Source organism: Hyposmocoma kahamanoa, unplaced genomic scaffold (genome assembly GCF_003589595.1).
Source record: "Hyposmocoma kahamanoa isolate Upper Pololo Valley unplaced genomic scaffold, ASM358959v1 87, whole genome shotgun sequence".
NCBI lineage: Eukaryota > Metazoa > Arthropoda > Insecta > Lepidoptera > Cosmopterigidae > Hyposmocoma > Hyposmocoma kahamanoa.
The window spans coordinates 20,161,895-20,187,295 of NW_020654422.1; the positions used below are offsets into that span (position 1 = coordinate 20,161,895).

The following is a 25,401-nucleotide window of genomic DNA, read 5'->3' on the forward strand; positions in this document are numbered from 1 at the left end:
TAAATATTTGCAACAAATCACGATAAAATTGGTAATATAACAATAATTTACCAGTTAAGGAGCATACAATATTAACAGTTACATTTAATTTATTTTTTTATTTAACAATATTTTAAATTTGTTGAATAGTAATCATTACGTTATAATACCTTTGTATTAACTAATTATCGAACACCAATAAAAAATCATCTCGATCACCTGCAATGTACATTGAAAACATTAAGTTTATCATAGTACATTTCATGCTATTTCAATTGAAATAAGGTATACATTGCAATGCTTTAGAGGCCGACCTCGGAGCATCGCAGCGCATTTCTCTTTCTTGCTTGCCGTCTGCCGGTATACACTGGCCTTTAATTCAGTATTCACTATCGGCAGATCTTTTCCACAACATGGCAAAGGTCTTTGTCTACCATTCTAAGTATAGCCAACATGAGAAAAGCCTGTTATAAATTGACGTTGTAAGAGAAAGACAAGAACAACGCGATATCTTTTCTCTCCTCACTAAATATCGTATCTGAGTTAACTCGGTAGAACGAGTTTGACGAGTTTGAGTGTGATGCAAAACTGAAAACACGTCTTAGTCAGTACACGACTGGAGCCTCCCCTGTGCGTCTGGCGCACCTTGGACTACAATCGACGAGTACTTATGATAACTTATGCCGATTGGCAAATATAACCCAGAAGAAGCAAGAACATTGACAGATTATGCACATTAGATATATTTTATCTAACGTAATTCGCGCCAGGGGACTCGATCCTTCCGACCATTAAAACTTAATGAGCACACGGGAATAATGTATTTATCTACATTTTAAATACTACTATTATTTTATCATAATATTATAATATGAATTACATTTATTTTATAGCAGCAATAGTAAAAATTTTCTGGGTACTTGGTGAAAAACGGTGTTCATTTAAATTATTTAAGTTGTTTTGTTCGAACACGATTGGCGTATAAATGCAAATTTTACAAGACGAGTGAATTACAAAAATTTGTAAAGTTTTAGGTACATTATATGTTTTTTTTTTAATTTTAATAACTATAGTTACGTCAAAAATATTGTTTTGGCAAATATCAAAATTTTGTGTACATAGATCGAAAACTGTGAAAATTAAAATAAATTTTTCATGACCCGCGCCTTTTCTTCCCATGTATATCAATATTTTTAAGGGACTCTGATAAGGTGTATTCGGCAGATTTTAAACTAACAAAGAGTAAAAAGTACATTCTTTTCAAACCCGCCCAAGTCGTATGTTTACAAAAGATTTCGATGAAAAGATTTATTCATTACGTAAAATTTACATAAAATCTAGAGATCAAGCGAAATACCGCAAGACACGGGAAATATTATTCATTTAAAAACAACTACAACGTAGTCACTATCGACAAAATTTAAGTGACAGTTTCATATTCGAAATTCACTCTTGCCCCATTTGCCTGTACGCCTTTTCCCACCAAAATACACAGCGTTAAACGTTAACAAAACAAAATTGGACGAAAAGAAATATCTTACAACCGCTATAGAAGTATTCGTATGTCTACAAAATTAAAAAACGAATCAACAATTTTAGTTCCTCAATGTTCTGTATTGTCGATAAAAGAAGACAGTGGCGTAAACTCTCATGAGAGAGGTACTTAAAAAATTATAACCTTTATTTTTCAAATTGACGTCTAAATTGAAGGTGCGCAATAAAATCTTAAAACGTCTGTAAGTTAATGACGTAACTAACGGAAAAAACGCGTCTGATTTACGTGCGCTCAAACATTTTCATTTAGTGCTACATTGACGCATTGACTTCTTGTAAATGGTTTTAAATTGATTTTTTTAATTTTATTTCAAATTTATGACGTGTGCAATTTAAACTGTGCATTTTTACAATATACATGAATTTAATTTTTCTTCAAACATTATTATATTTTTTTTATATTTTATTGCACGACCTGGATACAAAGTCCTTCAGTCGAGAACTTTATAACTAACAACAACAAAAAAGGCAAAGGCGTAGAACAGATTCAAATTAAGTAGTGCAAATACAGATGTGTAATTTTTATTTTGCCAAAACTACAATTACGTCAACGTAGCACCAAAATGAGCAATATGTTACTTGCAATGCAATTTCAACAAAGCACACTCGAGCGAATATTTAAATCGGTAGTTTAGATGCGTTTTTTTTTCAGCTCCGTTTACCCGCAATTCAACAGCATAATTTCGGCACTTCCAATCTCCTCCAATCAGAGATTGCAGTCCTTCCAGAGTTCAACTCTATAGGAAAAATAGTTGGAAGGTACAAATTAAGCGGCTGAATTTCAGCGTCGTGTAAATGTATCGTATCTTAGAGATATTTTTAATGCCTGGCACTGCCGTTTGCGACGTCTTGCCTATAGTGACATAGGTAACTAATATGATATGGTATATGGTTATTACGGCCACAGAATGTACAGTCTTTGGTAGTAAAGAAATTCGAAATTTTAAATCCAAACTAAGGCCAAAATACAAATAAGGTTGAATTTTACTAAAATTTTGTAAGAGGGTAGGAACAGACACGCTAGAAGGAGTTATATATAATTCTACATCCCTGTTTTTATATAAAACGTCAAAGGCAAAGAATTATATTACATTTTGTATACAGCTTCTTCTGGATGATTTGTTTGGTTACTAATTATTCTTAACACAAGTTTGTGTTGGCTTCTCTTTTATGAATGTTAAAACGTATCCCTAACACTTCTACCTAAGATTTATCTTTGTGAAATAAATAAAATTAAAACTTAACCCAACCTCACTTATCGATGTACCAAACATACCATCCTTCTGAAGTCTGTCTTTATACAAGATTATTTTCTAATAACCCAAAAATCTTGAACCCGACATTCCTATTGATATAACAAACAATTTTGGTTCATCAACTATCACTTATACAAAGCTGTGTCAACAGGACCATGTATTACAAATGTTGAAATTTACATTAAACAAGTTACAATACTACTAATTACAGTTTAATAAAAGAAAAAATACTTTACATATTCGTAAGTTTGTATTGTAGTATACTGAAAACTTTGTATACCGACTTTATAAGCTGTTTAACACAAAGAAATAAATTAATTTGTACTGATAGAAGACTTTCTATTAAAGTATAACGGGGTTATTGAATGCGAGTTGTAGTTACTAGGTCACATCTTTGTAAAATTGTAACACAATTTTGACAAGTGGCTTCAGGTTGTGTCAAAACCATTTTGAATTGTGATGGCGAAAATCGACCAAATTACACATTTTTCGTGTAACAAATTTAGTATAATACAGAAATTTTGTTATTGTTCTCCAATGTAATAATTATCAAACAACAAAGTTATTCAAAAATTCAATCACAGCAGAATATCAACGTCAAGCTGTTTTTCATGTACAACATCCAAGACAAATGCCGAGTGAACACCATTTTGGATCTCAATGTTTAGTATTAAGATTTACTTTTTCATTAGTCATAAGAAAATGAAACCAAATAAATAATATTTTCACTAGCTCGGAAAGGCTTTCTTCTCATAAGAAATCTGCGCGCAAAAGCGTTGTTACCACGTTAGCGTGGAAAAGGGTTTTGAAATTCAAACTTGACGATAGACTGTGGTGCACCTAACTCTTTCTTTCGATGAAAAAAAATCATAATGACACGTTCAACTACGCGATTTGTTGTGATTTTATTCTTATTATTGTTGACATTCAATTGACAATAATAACTAAATTTGTTTATTAAATTATTATAATTCGTCGAAAAACTAAACTGACTTGTTATAGTGCAACCATTGACTTACAATTATAGTGCAACTGTTTATCTTTCATCTACCATTGTCCTCGCTATAGTGAGGTGAAAAGTTGTGTGTTTCGCTCGGCAGCAAAGTTGTTTTGCGTCTCGTGTCTTGAAACCCTCGCTGGTTTCAATACTAGCATTAGCGTCAAACAACAACTTTACAGCCTTGCATAACAAAAAAAATGTTGTATACATTTCCATAAGTCGTTATGCAAAAGCTAATTAATTCTAATAATAGGAATGCCAAGTTATGAGGTATTGGGTCATGGAAAAATATCCCCATAAATATTATGCATTCGTGATGCAAAAGAATTGCTTATATAATAAGATCCCTATGAACCTAAGCAGCAATCCGAATGCACAGGTTACATACATTGCGTCTACGTTGTATTATATAAAAGGAAATATGTAGATAAAAAGCAATTAACGAGATTGCTACCGTCTACCCTCTAAGACTAACTTGCCGCTTACTCCTTGCGCGGCTTCCGTTTCCGCTGCCCGTCGCCAGCGCCCTCTGTGTCGACAAGTGGAGTTGTCTGTAATTGACAAATGTACGTAACTTAGAAATGGCATGTATTTAAATGATGATTTGAAATTTTCAAATGCAGCAGGCAAAAAAATGTTTTATTAGATAGTTTGGATAAACGGCCATCTTTTTTAATGATTGATCGTGTCTCTGAGAAATAAAATAATAAAATCTGATGTTATTTTTAAAACTTAGTAAATGCTGATTATATTTGTATACTAATATTGTATTAATTATAATACAATTTGACCTGAAAACATGTTCGGAAACGCAAGCAAATTGGCTTCCGGCACTCGCCGGCCGCTGCCGCGGCACGCTCGTTTCATATACCTAATATATACCTAACTTACTGAATGGAGGGCGAAACCAAGATGTATTAGGTCAATACCAAAAGATATACTGGTTAAAAACGTCATCAATCGCTAAAAGAAAAACCAATAGTAGAAAAAGATGATCAAATATTATTTTTTAATACCAAATATTAATTTACTATGCTTAAACATAATGATAGTAGATCAGCCAATATATAGGTCCAACAATTAATGTATTTGCAACAGATCAATTATAAATTACACTTACATCAGTGGAATCGGGTTCCACTTCCGGTCCTTCCAGGTCCGCTTTGCTGAGTCGTTCCGGCACCTCTTCAGGCTCCGCCTCGCCTTCCGCTTCCGCCTCTCCCTCCGAGATGTGTTGATCGTCCTCAACGAAAGCGTCAGTCTTTTTAATGTCAGCGTCCGAGTCCTGCACCACGTAAATCACTGTTAAACGACTATGTGCAACATTTTAAATTTCCATTGGCGTATGTTGTCCGAAATAATTAATGTCAAATAAGAGTACAGCCTAAGCGAGTTTTGCGCATTGCATCCGTTCCATATTTGTTTCGAATCCGAGTAATAAAAGGTCCGAAATATCACAGGGATCATTTTATCTCTAGGGGTCGTATTCTAGAACTCTACTCAATGCTCAAGTCGGGATTGCACTGGAAACACAACTACTGGAAATACGACCCTAATGGCAGGGACTTGAGTATGATTTCGAGTGCTTTAAACCATACTCAAATCCTGACTTGAGCATTGAGTAGAGTTCTAGAATACGACCTTAGGTGTACAAACGACGTTCATATTTTCTCGAATTTGTATTGGACTTAGTGCACAAGCGACATCTGAAGTGGGTTCGAGTTTTCTAGATTTATATGATCTCGGATTCGGAACAAGTATGAATCGGATGAAGAGCGCAAACGCGCTTACAATACCTACCTCCTGCCTGAACGTTGGCGTTCTTGATCAATATTAACTGACGATGATGACGTTGGGGTTTCCTTCATGTGATAAGCACCATTATTTACTATCTCTCACTAATTGCCCCATTAAACATAGAACAGACTAAGGAAATTGTAAGGAATCGTCAAGTATGTGCGAAAAGAAACATGGCTACGGCAAGATCTAAATCCAGTGAGACTATGGGAAGAAAGTTTATACCTACAAAATTTTAATATTTAAACAAAAAGTTCGTGAGGTGTGCTAGATCTTACGTATTATTAAAGCCCGTAATGAGCTGTATTTTTTATTAGCCGCTATTAAGGAAATAACAACAACGTCACCATTCAGCGAATTTTGAATAGAACTGAAGCAGAGCAGTGAGTGTACACTTCTTTGACTCATAGTGAGACTTACAACTGCGGTTGTATTTTATGTAGTATGTTAGTTAAATTGGACACACAATAGTTCTTTGTTATATATCTATTTGCGAGTGTATGTAATTGGCGTTCAGTTGTTAATGTTATTCAATTCAGTGTTAAGCTGTTGGTCTTTCTATTTAGATAAGTAAAATAAAACATCTAAATAAGATAATGTACAGAGCGCGAGAGCGATACAAAGCGCGATATACTGCTATTCTCGCATAGAGATCTCGCGGTTTATGTCGCTCTCCCGCAAGTCGCGCGTTATCATGCTAGCCCTACAGGATAGAAAAGGGAAAGCTTAGATGGTTTAGTCATATAGAAAAGATGTATTTTGATAGATTGACAACACAAAATAGAACGAATGTAGATTGATTCGGGATGTGGATAATGGAAGAGGTAAAAAGGGCGTATTTGTAATTACCTGCCCAATGTTGTCATGACATTATTTGACCAATAGAAAAATTTAGCACATTCTGTATACAGTTGTGTGATGTGCAAAAAAATTACAATTTTGGTTTGGGTCTACTCACCAGATATTTATTTCTCTCGTGAGCAGGGCGTACAAAATATACAAATACTTGGGTGAAATTTGTAATTGTCTATGTGTGTGTCCATGGCACCCGACATATAGGACTTCCCTAGTGCGGAGCTATGGGTGTATACTTTATATTTATTATTTCTAAATTTTGTGGAGAAATGAATGTTTTTTATTTCATTCATTCTTAAAGTGTATATAACCTTATGAAGTGTTCGGTTAAAAAATAAATAAACTTACTGATTTAGGTCCGCAGCAGATGTATACAATGAGGCCAATGAACGCAAATCCGATGAGAATGACAACGGCATAGATCCACGGGTTGTCTCCCGCAAACTTCACCGCGCGGTCCACGAACGAGTCCTGAGGATTTAGCGCTACTGTACTAGCAACTACTGCACACAAATTAGCTACTAATTACACATAATTATCTACAACAGTCACAAATTAAACGGGCATTGTATACGCTTCTGTAATAAGTACGGGGTTTCAAATTTCCGTTTGTTTCTTGAAATAAATATTAAGCAAGTGATAAATGCGGCAAATTTCTATTTACAAAGAGCGACTCCTAGAGTATCAATCATTCTATTCGAGGGAATCTGCCTTACAAATGAGTAGTAATTAACGATTACAATATCTTATGAAAGGGCATTGCTTATCTATGAAATGAAGATATTTCTGAATTTAAATCAAGAACTCAAGTCGGATCGTCCACATTTATTAAGGAGATGTCAAAACAAGAAAACCTATTCTCAATTGTCTTTGTTGGGGTTTCCTCCATGTGATAAGCACTATTTTTACTTGCTCTCACTTATTGCCCCAATAACATTCACAGAATAACGAAATTGTAAGTCAAGTATGTGCGAAAAGAAACATGGCTACGGCAAGATCTAAATCTAACTTTATACCTTTTTTTTTAACTTTATACCTACCAAATTTTAATAAAACAAAAAGTTAGAGGTGTGCTAGCTCTTACGTACTATTAAGGCCCATAATGAGCTGTAATTTAGTAACAAATAGCTTTTCTTTATTTGGTCTAAATAGTGTGAATTGACAAAATAACAAATGGCAATGGTTGTTGAAACACAGCGCTTCTACGATCCGTTTTGGCAAATAATCGGCCTTATTGTCATCTAGCAAAATTATAGTGACTTTTTAAGCTACCCTGTGGTGTTCTGGGGTGTGCCCCAGAGTAAATTCAATTGCACTGGTACTTGTAGTACAGGGAGTTCCCTAGTTTGAGACCAGGCAATTCGTGATATATACGCTATTTAACTGAAGACGAATTCAATTTAAAATGAAAAGGTTTATCGTTTAAACTGTATGTAAACGAAATGGTATGTCTATTCATTTCAATTATCAATGAAATAGTTTTTTTATTATCACTTCACATAACAACAATTGACGAATTTAGAAGGCACTTTTTTCAATTTACTTGCGATTGAACAATATTCAGTACAGCCTTGTGAAAGAGTTCGTCCAGGGAAGTACTGCCGCCTTACCTATTTCTACCGTCAAGCAGTAATATGAATATTATTGCGTTCCGACTTCGAAGGGCAAGGCTACTGGTGAAATTACAGGCACATGGGACTTGTGCCCCTTTTTGCTTTGCATAAGCATTTAAAAAAAGGAATATCATCAGAAAAATATAGTTGAAATTATTACGTGTGTAGTACGATATAGCTGTTACGTAAACTGTCACTCCTGCACCGCGCAGCTACTGGGTCAGGAATAGACTCAGTTAAGCGGTAGGCCTGTAGTTATATTTTTCATTACTATTTGTTTAATTTGTCAGTTTGTCAAAAATGTCACTTATTGAATCTAGTGTTATTATTAAAGAGGATACGCTAATGACTAATTATTTTTTATTTCCTTGTTCTCTAAGTTAAAATATACAGAAAGTGAAAGCTCTAAGTGTAGTAAATCTGGGCGAAAACGATATTTTGTTGTAAAAGTCCAAAAATAATTGGTGTAAAAAAAAAAGCTTCTTTGGTCCCAAAATGTACTCCACTGGCATATTTATATTCTAGCCTAGGTTTTTGCAATTCCAAACTTTTAGCGGTATACTTGGATACCTCTCGTGCGCGTTTGACGAGGTAGGCGACGTAGATAGAGATCGGAATGGCGCAGTAAATGCCGTAGGCGGCCCAGTAGCCTGGTTTGTAGTTCATTGCGCGCAACATGCGACCCCATAGCGTTCGCTACGTCAAATGTCACGTTAAACAACGGTCTGACGAGGACAATCGTAAGTCGGTTGAAGCGACGTTCAAAAGATTACCCAGTGAAGGCACTGCGTAACCGTATCTAGCTGTTACCGGTGTGAGAGGCGAGGAGGCTCTTTCGTAATTACAACTTTTTTATAAAGAAGACCTCAAAAGTTCGTAGAATTACATCCATTTGCCATGGTTTATTGAAATCGGTGACCGGAAAGTGCACGAAACCGGATTCAAGAGCAGGCCAGCTCCTTGTGAAAGTGTTGTTCAAGGAAATACTGCCACCTTACCTACTTCTGTCGCCAAGCAGTAATATGAACATTACTGCGTTCCGGTTTTGAAAGGTACGGGTGCTGGTGAAATTACAAGCACATGGGACTTATCAACTTATGTATCAGGGTGTCGAGCGCAGTGGCAGGGCCCCTCAGATCTTTGTGCTTAAAGCCCTGAGTGGCACTGCAATTGTCAGCGACAGGTGAGTCGCTTACCACCAGGCACACGACATCTTCGTCCCGTCATTTCACACACAATCACGTAACATACATACAAAAAAAAAGTCGAATTGAGTACATCCTCCTTCTTTAAGTCGGTTAAAAAGTTTCATATTGTGGAGATTAAACTTATTATCAAAGTTAATCTATTATATGTTTCACTACACAGCACGTGACACCTCTGAGGAGACGGTTTAGACATATAATGCGCCAACATCAATACCATCAACACATTTATGCGTCCCAATGCTGTGCACGAGTCCCCTCTCAAGTGAGGGAACAGGGACTAAACCGCCTATACGGAATAAAGTCCCTTCGAGACCACTGACGTTGCAGTACGTCCGAAACGTCGAGGTAAATGAAATATATTTTTATACACAATTCTTACCCATCATGGAAGAATGGCATAAGTTACGTCAAAAATGTTTATTGCTCTATTAGATACAGAAAAACTCAACTAATATAGTATATAGAGTTGCAAGAATTGGAGAAGTTGTGAATTATATTTTTCTCTTATCTAATGGAGCAATAAACATGTTTGGCGTAACTCCACTTCTGCCATTCTTCCACTAGGGGTGCGAAATATGTCCCGATTACAAAATCAAATGATATAGAAAATCTGTTCTTAAGCTGTAATATAAAGGAAATAAGCACGAAGAAGATGACTTAGTTTTACTTAGTTTAGGCATCGCAACTACACTATTAAGGTGGTTTTCCACCGGCGAGGCGAGGAGAGAAGAGGCGAGACGAGAATAGCAATTTGTATGGCAAAATTTCAATTCTCTCCTCGCGCATCTTCTGTGGAAAAAAATCTGAATTGACGAGGATGGGCGAGGCTAGAATTTAAATGTTTGTTTATGTAAGTAATATTGAACCGTATTGCTGCCTACATAGAGCATTATACCGTTTAACGAAAATACGATTTCTCGCGCGATCTCGCAAGTGTCCAGGGCATTATACTGTTTAACGGAAATACGATTTCTCGCGCGATCTCGCGAGTGCCCGCGCGGTCTCGCGATGGCTATTAATATCAATCGCGAGATTGTGGGGTACGTACGATTTGCGATTTAATAAACGATGGTTTCATCTGATTCTTCTTCTGTTAACATTATATAATAATAATTTACGGGACATGTTTCGTTAGCCGCGAATTTAGCGCTAGATGAACTAACAGCCCTGAATCTTCATCATTCACAGCGCGAGCTCGCGCTATTAATGGCAATTTTTGGTGTAAATGGGCCGGCGATATTTCAATTCTGGTCTCTTCACGCCTCGCCGGTGGAAAACCACCTTTACGCTATAACAGCCCATGCACATGACGTATTTTACACGCAACATCCGCGCGCCGCAGATGTGCTGTAGTGCAAGCAAGAAGCTTATATTCTCCACTGGAGTTTACACTTACAATTTAATGTAGTTGCTTCATTTCAAAATCTAACTGAAATTGTACTCCGTCCAACCATTTATTTAACTTTTGACATATGCATGCCTCCGAAGTTCCTTAATTATTGACATACAACCATTAACCATAGACAAAAAAATGCAATACTTCTTGGAATCTTTTATTTTTTAATTTTAGTGAAGCGACGTGTGCTTAAGCTACGATATTTATAGAGCCAACAGATTATGTAACAAAAATTATTCAAGTTGATAAATTTTGGTACCTGTCTAATGAATTATAATGAAAAGAAATAAATTATAAAATAATAATTATAAATAATGCATCGTCGGATTCTGCTCCATATTAATGGGTTGAATCCTCATTGACATTAGTAATTAATTCTTGAGTGCACGAATTGTCAAACGCAACATCACGATCCCAATAAGACAGTTATCTTTTTTGAACCCGCACATTCACTATTTAAACTTTTTCATAAATAAAATCGAATGTTATAAAAAAATCGAATCGAAAACGCATAAGGACATCACTAATTGATTAGAATTCGAGCTGTCAAAAGTTAAAATAAATGGTTGCACGGAGAATAACAGACCAAAAGTAAAATTAAAACGTCGTCGTATAAAATACGCCGTGTACTTTGGCTCTAAGATTAAAATGTATAGCTTTACTACGAACATTGTATAACAATTAAAATTCCTTTAAGGAAATGAAACTATTTTTAACAAACCAACGTTTCGGGCCCTTTACAGGTCCCAGTCAACCGTGACTATGGGACCTGTAAAGGACACGAAACATTGGTTTGTTTGAAAAAACAAATATACGCGATTTAAATCCGGAAAAATAGTTCAAATCATTTCCTATGTGCTACAATCGCGAAAACCTAAGAACTCGATATCGTTCCTTTTCTTATTGTTCATTTTAAATAGCTTCATTTACATTTGTTTACTTGTATTGTATTATATTAAGTTATAAAGTCATAATGAAATAAATTTATATTATCTTTCTCCCACTGGGCTATCACGGGTCGTCAATCAAAGCCATTGCAGTGGTAGTTACTTACTTTGGGATCAGTGCAACGTATATGATTTTGACTAATATTTATTATTATTACAAAGTATATGAATCAGACTTACGGAGTCACGAGACATCTTGGCGCGTTTCAAAGCAAAGGTCTGGTGGGCCCAGTCGGATGCGACGGCTTCGTCGTCGGTGATCACCAGGTTGTCGAAAAGCAGCCGTGGCGACATGGACCACAGCTCGAAGCCCACAGCGTGCTAAAGGTGAACGCTAATTAGAATTTCTTCCAATATGGTGACGAAAAGTTGTCAGTGAAAGTTAAATAAACTATAGTCTGTCTTTTTTAAAGATGGAGTAAAATGAAATTTCATTGCGCAAGTGTCGCCCGCTTGCAAGAGCTAGTGTATGCAATAGATAAATATTCTATCGATTATCGACTGAAAGTTAATAATAATAATAAATCGTTCATTGTCTCAACACATAAACAAATAATATAGATTATTGAAGTTCCATTCATTAGTTATAATGATTAATACAAAGATCGAACACTTAGAAAAAACTCCTTCGATCCAGTCGGATTCGAACCGACGTCTTCTAGCAAACCGTGTCAGACGCTATGCCAACTAAGCCACGGAAAACCAAATACAAAGACCCGATAACAAGCACATGGAAAAATTCGTGAGGTCCGCTGGTTCGCTCCGTGGCTTAGTTGGCAGAGCATCTGGCACGGTTTGTTAGAAGACGTCGGTACGAATTCGGCAGGATCGAAGTAATTTTTTCTAAGTGTTCGTAACGCACTTTGTATTAATAATTATAACAAACTACTGGAGCAATTTCACAAAAAAACAATTGAATATCCATTCAATACAACTTTTATTCATTGTCTCGCATTGTTACTTGCAGCTTTTGCACAAAGCACAGGCTTGCGTCGCAGAGACCTGTTGATTACGCTCATACAATAAAAGCTGGAATTGTTTCATTTAAACCATCATCGGTCTGTTATTCGTCCAACTGCAGAGCACAGGTTCATTAGAATTGTCACTTTTTCTAATTTCATACATAGGTACACTACATTTAGAACTAAGTATAATAAAAATACAAAGAGGAGACATGTTTGAAAGTTTTTCATTTTAACATAATCAAATTCGCCTGTCGTTGTTAAAACGTATTGTGAATAAAAATTTATCGATTTATAAAGAAGACAATAACGCAATTAGTAATTATTAGAACGTCGTAACATGCACAATTCAGACATTTTTGTCAAAATGTTGCCTTCTTTCAAAATCCATCGATAAAACAACTATCGACAACTATAATCTAATAAGACGGTCACTAAAATGAAAACTAATGTAGCTTTCTACATTAGTTTCGATTATGGTGGTATATGGGGCTGTCCCGGTGTGAAGTAACGCCTCACCTTGGAAAGGATACCAAGCTTCCTGGCACCATTTATCCCGAGAATCGAACCCAGGACCTCTGCGTGGTTGAGCAGCAATGTAACCGTTCGGTCACAAAGGTAGTTATAAGTGGTAAACTTAGTTAAAATAGGTAGTTACATATAGTTATAATACAACAATAGAGTGAGTACTCACGATAGGGGTCATGCGGAATGGCTTATCGTCCTTGAAGTAGTTCGGGTTGGGGATACGACGCGGGGTCCACTTGCCTTTGTAGTTGGGGTTGGCGATCAACGGCGCGCGCCAGAGACCCTGCAAATTAGTTAGGTACAAAGTCAAACGAAGTCACTATGCGTATGGACGATATTTGCTGTTAATCACTTTTAATAGAATAGCCTTCGGCTGTATACTAGGACAAGCTCCAACACTCCAAGCAGCTATTTTTGTTGTTGTGTTTTTATTGAAAGGCAAACACTTCAACGTGGAAATCTGTGTCCTTTAATTATTGCCTGGTGCCGTACAACTTTACGTAATGCGAAACAAAATAAAAGATACTACATTTTATATTGAGAGGGGGCGTAAAGTTAGTCTGAAAACATTACAAAGTGCACCTTGTAGTTTCATTGCAGATTAAGCTCCGCTGCATACGCAGTCCGCAGAATACGTGAGCTTACCGATGTTAGTACTGCTAGACTAGTTTACTTTAGTTACTTCCATAGTATAATGTCCTACGGGATTCTCATGTGGGGTAAAGCGGCAGATATTCAAACCATATTTGTGTTGTAAAAACGAGCGATTCGTTCTGTGTACCGTTTAGGTTCCCGGGTTTCTCTCAGAGAAAAGTTTAAGGAGACTGGTATCATGACTGTGGCATCACAGTACATTTACTCAAATATTTTATATGCCCGTAAAAATATACATAATTTCAATAAGAAAGAAGATATCCATAATATTAACCTTAGAACTAAGTCCAAACTCATGGTACCACGATTTCGTTTAACCAAAGTAAACAACTCTTTTATGGGGAACTGCATACGTTTTTACAATAAGATTCCGGAGCATATATTAAGTTTATCATTTCCTAAGTTTAAAAACTATATTAAAAATATTTTGATCGAAAAATCATATTACAAAATTGAACACTACGTGTTAGATAAAGATGTATGGAAAGACGACACGGCTCCAGAATCCACACAAATTTGATTCAAAGTGTATTCCGTAGCATTTAAGTTTATTTTAAAAGAGCAATCCCTAGAGTTTCTTGCTCGTTCTTCTCAGGGAGGTCAGCTTAGTGAACAAGCAGTAGCTTAAATATGACGTTTTCAAGTGTAAATTTATTTTACCTATGGAATATCTTTGACTTTGACTTTTGATATCATCAACCTATTTATATTACGGCCCACTACTGGGCACAGGTCTCCTCTCAGGCGAGGGTAGAAGACTACGTCTTCCGAGGGCTGTGAACCTTCTTCAACATTCAGTTTTCATCACGTTTTTCTTCCCCGAAAAGCTCATGGTAAATTTGAAATCAAATTTCGCGCATAAATTTCGAGAAACTCACGAGGTACCCGGATTCGAACCCACGGCTGTCACGGCTTATTATTTGTTTTTTCTTTTATATAATATCAAAGAGAGGAAGACCGAGAATGGCATTCTGTGACCAAATAAAAAGAAAGGTTAATGTGAGCAGTTACAGGGAGGTCAAGGAGTTGGCTATGGACCGTGAGGAGTGGAGGAGGCTACACCGACAAGAGCATGGCTCTTAAATAAAATGAATGAATGAATAATATCAAGTGACGGGACGAACAAGTCGTGGGCGTGGTTGTAAGCGATACGCGTTTTTAACACGATTGTAGTTTAAAGTAGATCATTTGACGTGGGTACCTTGTAAGCGGGATTGGCGATCTTGGGAGGCATCCAGACGCCGCAGCCGGCCGCGGCCTTGCAGGCGGGATTGTCGATGAGCGGAGGCTCCCACTCGCCATCCATATCCTCGTCCCAGTCTTCTGGTTTCTTCGCCTCCGGGTCTGAAATATACCGGCTTATTTTTGTATTGGACTCTTTTACTGTACTTTGTCCAAGCGTTTATTTTACTTTCAACACAAACATGCCTATGAAATTCAATAATTATGGATAGACCAACATAGACAAAAAAAAATACAATACTTTTTCTACTTTCATTTACTGCAGGTTACAATTAGTCAATTTTTTATTTTTCAAACTGTGTCTTCCCAATTCCACCATTTTGTTTACCATAATATTTGGTTTCGGTTTCACGTGCGATCTGTTCTTATTATTAGGTAAGCCATGAGGAACTAAAATGAGCACAAATTGAGAGAAATTACCCGGAATCATTTCCGGCTCGTCGTCAAGCCACCCGTCAGGCTTGACCGCATTGGAGTCAATTATCTGCGCCGGCGCATCCTCGTCCCAGTCGTCTGGTTTTGTCGCTGACGGGTCCACAATCTGTGGATATTTGATAAATTTCGATATAATTAAAACAACCGAATGGGAAATCTAATTTCACGGAGGTAAACAAAACGCCGTACAATCATTTTTAATGAAATACGTACACTTCAGGTTATTGAGGATATCTAATTTAGAATATCTTCAAGATATCTAATTTATTGATGAAAGTTTAATTGAGTGTAAATAACATTGACTTACAAATAAATGGACGACGGGTCTAATACACAAACCACGAAAAAAATGTCCCAAGTCAACCTATTTAAACGTAGTGACATGTAAAGGAATATGAAAAAGCTAAAACGTTGAATTTAATATGCAATGTCATCGCAGTACTGTCTAATTTTGCTTGCTTCGCTGTCAGTCGAACAAACGAAAACTAAAGCGTGAATGACGCTCTGTATACGATTTTAACGCCCTATAAGTTCGGACACTTTTTAGCGCGGACCCGACGTCCATATAATTGTAAGTCAATGGTAAATAATTAAAAAATACCTTCTCTCTCTCATCCCAATCGTCAGGCTTCTTGTCTTCAGGGTCATCGATTTCCTCGGGAGGGTTAACGGGGGGAGTGAAGTCCTCTAGCAGCGAGCCAGAGTTCACTTCCTTGTTGTCCACGAGTATGGTAAATGTGTTGTCCGGACGCACGATAAGGGTGTATAGATGGGGTTCCTTGTCCGTGTAGAATTCGTCTATGCGTTTGCTGGGGAATTTAGATGACCATTAAAAAAATATATATATACGTACACTTCACGCTCTTTTCCCATCGAAATAGGCAGAGACCACAGCCATCCACGTGCTAGGATCTGACACACGTTTCCTTTTTTAAACACTCGATTAACGGTAGTCTTGGCCTGTTATATACAGATACTTCTATTCATTTTACTTAAACACAAACCCAATAATCTTTATAGGTAAGCAGTTTAGTTCCTTGTGAAAGAGTTCGTCCAGGGAACTTCTGGCACCTTATCTATTTCTGTCGCCAAGCAGTAATGTCATCATTACTGTGTTCCGGTTTTGAAGGGTAAGTGTGCTGGTAAAATAACAGGCACATGTAACTTATCAACCTATGTCTCAGGGTGACGGGGGCAGTGACAGAGCCATAGGGTAAAATAGGAATATATTCAGTACTAACCCTTATTGACCCTTATACCACCTATAAAATTCTGTTTACATAAGGTTATCTCGAAATTGGCTTACCTGGGTTTCTTGCTGTGCTTCTCCTCAAACGTACCGTTTATCGGATTCTGGTGACGAAAGATGAAATGCAACTTATTGTCATTGCCGCATTTGTCTGGCCCAAACATGATCGTGTACGGTGTTTGGTCGTAGAATTTGCGGAGGTCGGCCTTCGTGTCGGTGCCTTTTGAGAGTAGCTTTATGTACGCTCCGCCACAGTTTTGACCTTCCTGTAAATAATAAATTAGAACTTATTTACAAAAAAAAACCCGGCCTCAAAAATTCGTGGAATTACATCTATTTCTTAAGTTTTATTGAAATCGGTTGGCGGAAAGTGCGCGAAAGCGTATTCATCCCCTAGTTTGCCACCCTTAGAGGTGGAATATTTCCTTCGAATTTAAGTGGGACCAATGCTGAGGTACTGTAGTCTAGGCTCTACTCTATGAGTAGAATCACTGGCTGAGTGAATATAGTTTTGTATTTAGAATGTGTTTGAAAAAATGAAATAGAAAGAATAGACCATCTTGAGAGTTCGTAATGTAACCCAACGCTGAAAATATGTAAAAAAGTATAATAAAGCAAGTTTTGAAGATTATCCCAGTTTATATTCATAAAAGTGCCTCTCGCTATGCATCCTAAGCTACGCCTTAGCTTACAAATGGTGGAATTCGCCGACTTACAAATGAGGGAAGTACGAATCCCGTTGTGAAAATTTTTTATATTTTTATTTTGAAAAATCTGTCAATGGAAGAGACATAATATAACTCAAGGTCCCCTCTTTAACCCTCTTCCAACAAAAAAATACATACATACAAAAAAAAAACACAGTCGAATTAAGAACCTCATCCTTTTTTGAAGTCGGTTAAAACGTGTAAAACTACATAAGAATAAAATATGTAACTTTGCACATACATTAGTAGTAAGAGCTCTATTAATATTATTGTGAAAAAGTTCGTACAGGAAAGTACTGCCACCTTACCTATTTCTGTCGCGAAGTCGTAATGTGAGCATTACTGCGTTCAGGTTTTGATGGGTAAGGGTGCTGGTGAAATTACATGCACATGGGACTTGTCAACTTATGTCCCAGGGTATCGGGCGCAGTAACATTGCCTCTCAGGTCTTTGTGATTAAAAGCTCTGAGTGGCACTGCATCTGCTAGGGACAGGCGTGTCGCTTACCGCCAGGCACTCGACTTGTTCGTCCTGTTGCTTAGTAGTATAAAAAAAAAACACTTTGTATAATATGGAGATATTTTTCTTTAAGTACTACAGAGAACGTGCTGGATGTTGAGTGTGTGTTATTATTATTATCTCAAAATGTTTGCTCCATGTTAAAAATGTAACTCACATTTTGACTAAAAAAAGTCATATATCAATTTTAGAACAAAAACAGAGAGGATGAAATGATGTAAACAACGCAACTGCCGCGATCATGGTATTTATAGCAGATTGGATCGTAAATTTATGATGCAGCACTTCCGAAACTTTTTGGATGCCAGCCAGACTCCAGTTTCTTTGTTTGTTGTATACAGTTTTAAGAAGCTACTGTAATTTTAATTAAAACTAAAGAAAGACATTTTACTGTAACGACAAATTTGGAATTGGATAAATTTAAAGGTTTTAAAATTAACTACAAAGAAGATATGTATACAGCCAAGAAAAATATTATTTCATTTAAATAACATTTCTTTTCCATTGAAACTGCGTATAAATATAATTTAAAAATAATTGCCGCGCAAAAGGCACATGTCAACTCAGACCGCGTGACGTCATTGGTAGGTTAACAAACGGACAATGTGCACTTGCTGCTTGCGAGAATTGTACATATTGATTGACTATTTTCCTCAATGCAATATTTAAAGTTTTTAGTTAAAAAGAGATTAAACTATGTTATTTTGCTTACCTACGTATGATGTCGCGTGATGTGTTCGGTGTGTTTCTCACTCTTTTTTTTATTTTCAAAACTTATAATGTCATGTAACTCCAGAGATATTTATTTATTTATTTATTTATTAAAACTTTATTGACCACAAGACATGATGGTACAAAAGGCGGACTTAATGCTAAAACCTCATCATCTTCATCATCATCATTTATGTTTATATGTTGGATTTTTTTGCTGATCTAAGAGGTTCAACTTTAGGAACCGTTTGGTATATATAACTCATTTTTTGACAATTTTGTGGATTGGATCCTTTTTGTTTAACTACGTCCAATTCTGTTTATTGAAAGATACAAATTATTATTTTTTTCACAAACATACTGATTGAATTATTATTTCTTAACCAACTTAAAAAAAGGAGGAGGTTCTCAATTCGACTGTATGTTCTTTTTTTTGTATATGTGTTACGCGATAACTACGGTATTTGTGAATCGATTTTCATGATTCTTTTTTTGTTGGAAAGGGGGTACTTCCATAGTGGTCCCATTTTATTTTGAAGAAAATCATCCACCTCTAAGGGTGGCTGTTCAAGTATGAAGATTCATTTTTATAAATAGCGCCTAAACTTTAATTTAGGAGCAATTATTTTAATGGTTGATTTTGCTATTTCTCCAATTCAAGGCGTTTTTCTCTCAATATACTTTGAGTAGTGAGAACCGATTTTTATTATCTCCAGTGTCAAGTCCTGTATAGTGGCGAACTAGGGGATATTTCAATAAAACTTAGCAAATAGATGTAGTTCCACGTACTTTTGAGGTCGGTTTTTTTAGTACTCTGTACTGAGATTATACTTAACAAACATAATTTCTAACTACGTTTAAATTTGTTCTGATTGTAGTCCAATTGCCTATTGCGAGGTTATTTGCAAAACGCAATGTTACCATTGCACATCACAGTTAGAAGTTCTGATAATAATTTCTAATATTCGAGTAAAAGATTTTATTTTCAACACCACGCCACGTGACGAGACGACCAAGTCGTGCATCTGGCAGTAAGCGACACGCCTGTCCATAAAAATGTCAATTACACTGATTTTACTTAACATCATTGCCTTTTGCCACTGCTGGGCATGGGTTTCCCAGGCGAGGGCCACAGTACGCCACTCTGGCCCAATGCGGGTGGGGGATTTCACACTTTTTCCGACAGTGAAAAACACCTTCTTTGACTTTCAGGAAACTCATGGTACGGTCAAATTCAATTTCGCACGTAAATACCGAGAAACTCGGATGTGCGAGCCCGAATTCGAACCCCATGGCCACCAATATAGGCTGTTACGGCTTTTTTATAATATTAAGTAACTGAGCAACCAAGTTGTACTCCTGGTGGTAACCGACACGTCTGTCCATGACAGTTGCATTGCCACTCAAAGTTTTAATCGCAAAGATCTAAGAGGCACTGCCACTGCACCCGTCACCTTGAGCTATAAGTGGACAAGTCCCATGTGCTCAAGTCCCATGTCTATTTAAAATGTAGATATCTAATACGATTATCGAGCAAAGTGACTCAACATAGGAAACGGCGATATTCTCGCATGAGCTTATTCAATTACTGATAGTTAAATCCAATAAAGTGACGAAACCAAGTTTCTACTGACATCAGGTACGTTGAGCCACAGCCGGAGTCATACAATCGTCAACGATCTTTATACAAAATTATACCTTACGATATTTGCAGAGGGTTCAAAGTTCTTTGGTAAAATATGATTTGGTATGTGATTAGGTACACAAACGTATGGGTGTGATAATACAATTAGTTCAGCGTTATGACTGCGATACAAATCTATAGTAGACAAAGTGCGCGTTATGAATATTAACGATACGGGTGAAACGCACCCTCAATAATAAAGTCACGTAATCGAAAAGTAACATTTTTGGAAAATTAGTAATGTATCGTATGCTGTCGGCCTTCGCTCTGAACTGTATTTAATGGTCACAGGGCTCCGTTACTCGCTCGCATTCGGTTCCGCACGACTGCACACGGCGGGCAACGTTATTTTCACTTTTCTATGCGCGTGTTTAGATTCCTTTTCCTCGTGAGCGCCTGCTTTCAGTAGACAGTTTTTTTTTGTTTAGTGGGCTATTATAGCGTATGTATTTTCGATTTTGGTTTGTTGGTTAGTCACAAAATTGGTTTACAAATGCCAGAGAAATCACGTAACATGCATCCAAAAAAATACAGTCTAATTGGGAACCTCCTCCTTTTTTGATGTCGGTTAAAAAGACCAGGTGCTTTGCAGTATAAAGTAATATGTTATTGCTTACTAATAAATTAATAGTATTAACTATTTAGTTGCCTACTCCAGTCTCTGACAATTTTACAATCTAAAGAGTCTGTGTACAAGAGTTAGCTATATATGTAACATTTGCATTGTTTTTTAAATACATTACCTGCATAGTAACTTCATATTGCACAACCAAAGGTTTATCCTTGAACTCAAACGGTTTGTCCAGTAGGGTAGAAATGGCAGCATGCTTAGCTTCTGTTGTGAGCACTAAGCCTAGATCATCCTTCAGGATCTTTCGGGATGGGGCTTGGATCTGGAATAGGCACATTATTGTTCAACTATTCAAATAAAATTATCCTAAATCTGGGGTATGCTTAGGCGCCAGCAGGAGAAAGTAATAAAAAATGAAGCTAAAAATATATTCAATTAGTGTTAGCTAAAATAGATCAAAGTAATGCTGGTCGCAGAGATAAAGGGCCGCACAGTATAAGCCGCCCTGATAAAATAACGACACAAATATCAGCGGCCATTGAGTCGAAATACTTGAAAATGAAATTCATGGGACAACAGGTGCTTTCCAAAAGGATATTTTAAGTCAAACAGAAGGCAATTGGTTGAAAATAGATCTCATTGCTTTACAACTAAATTGCTACTACTCTATTAATTGACTCAGGTCATCAAAATGTTCATCAATCACCAATAATAGAACAAAAGTAGATATATACCCACCTCCCATTTTCCATCATACTTAGCAATGTTCTCATCAACACCCTGTTTCTTGGCTTCAGACTTGATCCATTTCTTCTTGAACGCCTCTTCATTGTCAAAATGCTCCGCCAGGTACACTTTCTTTGGGTCTATAGTAGGCGTTTTATACAAGTATTGGTCCTCTTCTACAGTCTGTACCAAACATTAAACCAGATGTAACAAATAAATAAAAAATGCAGATGGTGAACGAACACATGATAGTTATATTCCTAAAAATAGGTCTATTTCACTAAATTCAACTATAGCTTCAATCCGTTGAACTAATCGGACACAAATATTCCAATAAGTTCAACTAGGTGTACCTAATGTTGTTGTAAAAAGTTGTAACTTTTCAAAAAGTTATCATTCCATTTCGGAATTCATTATAGGTACCACTACCAGGCATGGGTTTCCCTTTAAATATCGCTGCTAAAAGTGGCCGCGGGTATCCGCTCTAAAGGCCGGGTTTGTATACATATTTGCATGAATGGATGTTTCTTTCTCATTCGGTGTTTATAATCACTAACATAAACCAACAATTACACGAGAATCCATGTCTGACTTTAAGAATAGTACACAAATTCTAATCCTTATTTAATAGCCTTAGATAAGAATCTAAGAAAAGCAATGCCCTAAATACTTTGTTGAGATAATGACATTCGAAAACTGTACTGTACGAAAAGATTGACGAATATGAGGTAAAAGAGCCAGGCGACGCGCGTTTCACGAACGTGCGTTTGCGGCGCCGTCAACGCGCGTCATGTGCGCTTAAACGCGCCGCAGACGCATTGAACTAAATCTATTAAAACGCGCGCCAATATCGCGTTGCAAGCAAGAAGCTTACATATACTTCACTTAGAATTTACAATTTTGGAGTTTACACTTAGAATTTAATGTACTTTTTTAATTTAAAAAGCTAACTGCAATTTACAAACGAACTAAAATTAATACTATCTCCTATCAAAATGCGCGACACGTAAGTATCGCGCACTGGTCAAATTAATTAGCCATTTGAGTAGTTATTTTCCTAATTTTCATATTTTAATTTTCGTAGTTTAATATTTTAAATGTCAAGCAATATTTCAAAATTCATTGCAACTGTACTGACATATAGATTTTAATTTAAACTTATTTTAATTTAAACTTATTGAAATTTTAATTTTTATAGATTTTTTGTACTTTTGTAACCAACACTAATATCGTACGGGTTATGGCCTGAAATAAATTATTTTATTATTATGTTATTATTACTCATCATCATCATCAACCCATTTATACGTCCCACTGCTGGACACGGGTCTCCTTTCAGACAAGGGTTCAGGCCATGGTCCGCCACACTGGCCCAATGCGGGTTGGGAACTTCACAAGTTTTCTGAGGGTTGTGAACCTTCTTCAACATGCAGGTTTCATTTCAGATTTCAGCGTGCCCGGATTCGAATCCACAACCCTCTGCTTAAGAGGCAGTAGGACAAACCATTAGGCTACCACGACTTCTTGTATTTTTATTATTATTACTCGCAATTTAGGTAAATATTGTCATCATATTCAGATTTTTTACTATAAGGGATCTTAAATCCTGCATTCTAATAGTAACTGATAATAACTAATGGCCATTAGATCTGTAACTGTGCTCTTGATATGTGTTTGTTTTCTAAGATTAAATAAAATAAAGGTGTACATATCTGCACAGAAAACTATAATTAGTATAAGTGGTTAACACTTCTAATTTCAAAAATACTTCGTATTATTTATTGAATAAAAATACTGTATTGTCTAGTCTCCGAGTACTCTGATCTGATAACTATGCTACACATAGACAGATCCAGGTACACAGGTAGAAAAACAATCCACAATTTTATTGTTAGTCAATTATCTGGTTTGAAAGTAAATCCCCTGTGTTGTGTTCATAAGTAACAAGGTTGACTTCTGAAAGCACCAAACTAGCAATTTGAAATTATGTAAAAATTTGTATTTAACTAGTAACAATTGTCATAAATATAAAACTGACCGACTGTTGCCAAGCTTACTTCAATTTCTTACCACTAGCCGAGGCCATCGCGAGCGATTAACACTGCATTCCCCTAGTCCCTTTTTTATGTCAATTAAAATTCATAAAGAATTACCAAAAATAATAAAACAGAAACAAGTAAATCAAAATTTATAGAAGCGTAAAAACATATGAAATGGCTAAAAGTTACTATGAACTATAGAATACTTAGATAGGAATAAGTCCAATTATTAATATACATAACATAATATTTAATAATACAGAGCCTACATTGTGCGAGTAAAGTGCATCATTTAATCTTTAGGGTGTAACAAGTACCTACTTTTTAAATTTATTCAAGTGACCAAGACAAACTCAAACAGCCAGTACTTGTTCCAGTTTGTGCCAAAAAATAAAAGTTCAATAAGTGAAACAATAATGATGGTGTTTTGTTGGCTTTGTTTTATCTGTGTCTGGTTAGAAAAAAAACACAAAAATTACAGAATTTTTTTTTTCTCGCAATACAAGTGAAAAGTAGCTTTCCAAAGCCAATATAAACTCTTGGAGTAACTAATAAATTATCAAATATACTATGTTGGCTTATTTTAGTCCCTCAATAAAAAATATACTATATTGTAAAAGAGAATTAATATAAATGATCATAATGTTATTAAAATATTTTCTCAACAAATACACAATGAGCAATATGTACCTGTAATAATCGTAAGGCTTTGTAGTATATACAAGAGGGTTCAAATTAGTTTAATTTATTCAGATTTTTGACATTTGATGTACCATTCCGGGTTCATAATGAACTTATGTTACCTACCACCTTGTATATAACATCATAGTATGAAATAAAGCATTGAGTATTGAGAAAAGTTATTTATCTGAATTTAGTTTTTCTTGAACTATCCATATTTATTTTGTAAAATACTTAAGATTATTGAATGAATGGCGAGTTTTTACTGGTTTCATTCACAGTCCAATGCATGATTTAGTATAACATCCTACTTAGCTCTAACTATAACATCATACATTTGCGTTAACAATGCACTAATAAAAAGCTTTTGAGACCTTGAATGCCGAACAATAAGGTAGACACTACAGTTAATGAAAGTGATTGCAAAAAACTAACCTCAACAGTGACTCCGTCGGCGGAGTCATCTTCCTCGGCATGCCCCCACGTCGCCGTGCCAACTAGCAGCACTAAGGCACTCAATAAGTATATTCTATAACTAAAGTGAGCCATCTGAAATAAAATTACGAAAATCTATCAATGACAACCGCATACGCTAATCTGCCAACAATGAGTGAAAATTAACCATCAACATGCTCCAAATCAATCAGACACGACTACACAGCCTAATTTAATTAAAAACATCCTAAGCCCAAGCGTGAAAGCCCTAAATAAGAGCACCGGAAAGCGGACATCCTCAATCATTGAAAAGGGGAATCTGTTAATATTTTACACATAGATTCACGATAACCGGCAAAAACTATTACCTTGCTCTGTCTTCACACACTCAATGTTCAGGACTTATCATAAATATTGTTCAAATAAAAATGTGCACTGAAAACCCGAACCAAACCTCAATGATTCGGACTTTTGTACAGGAAAATTTCAGCCAATCAAAAACAAACAGTTGTCAGGACGGTAATCGGCTGCATTCAAAGAAATTTTCGCTGCAATCTTTAAAAAAATATCACACATAATTATTTCTAAACATGTCTGTAAAAATTCTATTACCTACTATATTGCATAAATACTATAATAGAAAGTAAAAAATT

At 36.1% G+C, this 25,401-nt stretch overlaps 1 protein-coding gene across 1 annotated transcript; it reads right to left on the reverse strand.

Moving 5' to 3' along the window:
• Positions 1–1,830: 1,830 nt before the first annotated feature.
• LOC113235076 (calnexin) lies at positions 1,831–25,237 on the reverse strand. The gene is made up of 13 exons (XM_026470633.1): positions 25,117–25,237; positions 24,749–24,862; positions 21,606–21,776; positions 21,040–21,189; positions 16,733–16,941; positions 16,028–16,235; positions 15,412–15,532; positions 14,951–15,093; positions 13,262–13,378; positions 11,786–11,926; positions 6,790–6,912; positions 4,910–5,074; positions 1,831–4,340 (listed from the first exon to the last, which is right to left on the reverse strand). Exons 2-13 carry the CDS (start codon positions 24,860–24,862, stop codon positions 4,272–4,274), a joined length of 1,731 nt encoding a protein of 576 aa, XP_026326418.1. The 5' UTR covers positions 25,117–25,237; the 3' UTR covers positions 1,831–4,271.
• Positions 25,238–25,401: the final 164 nt, after the last annotated feature.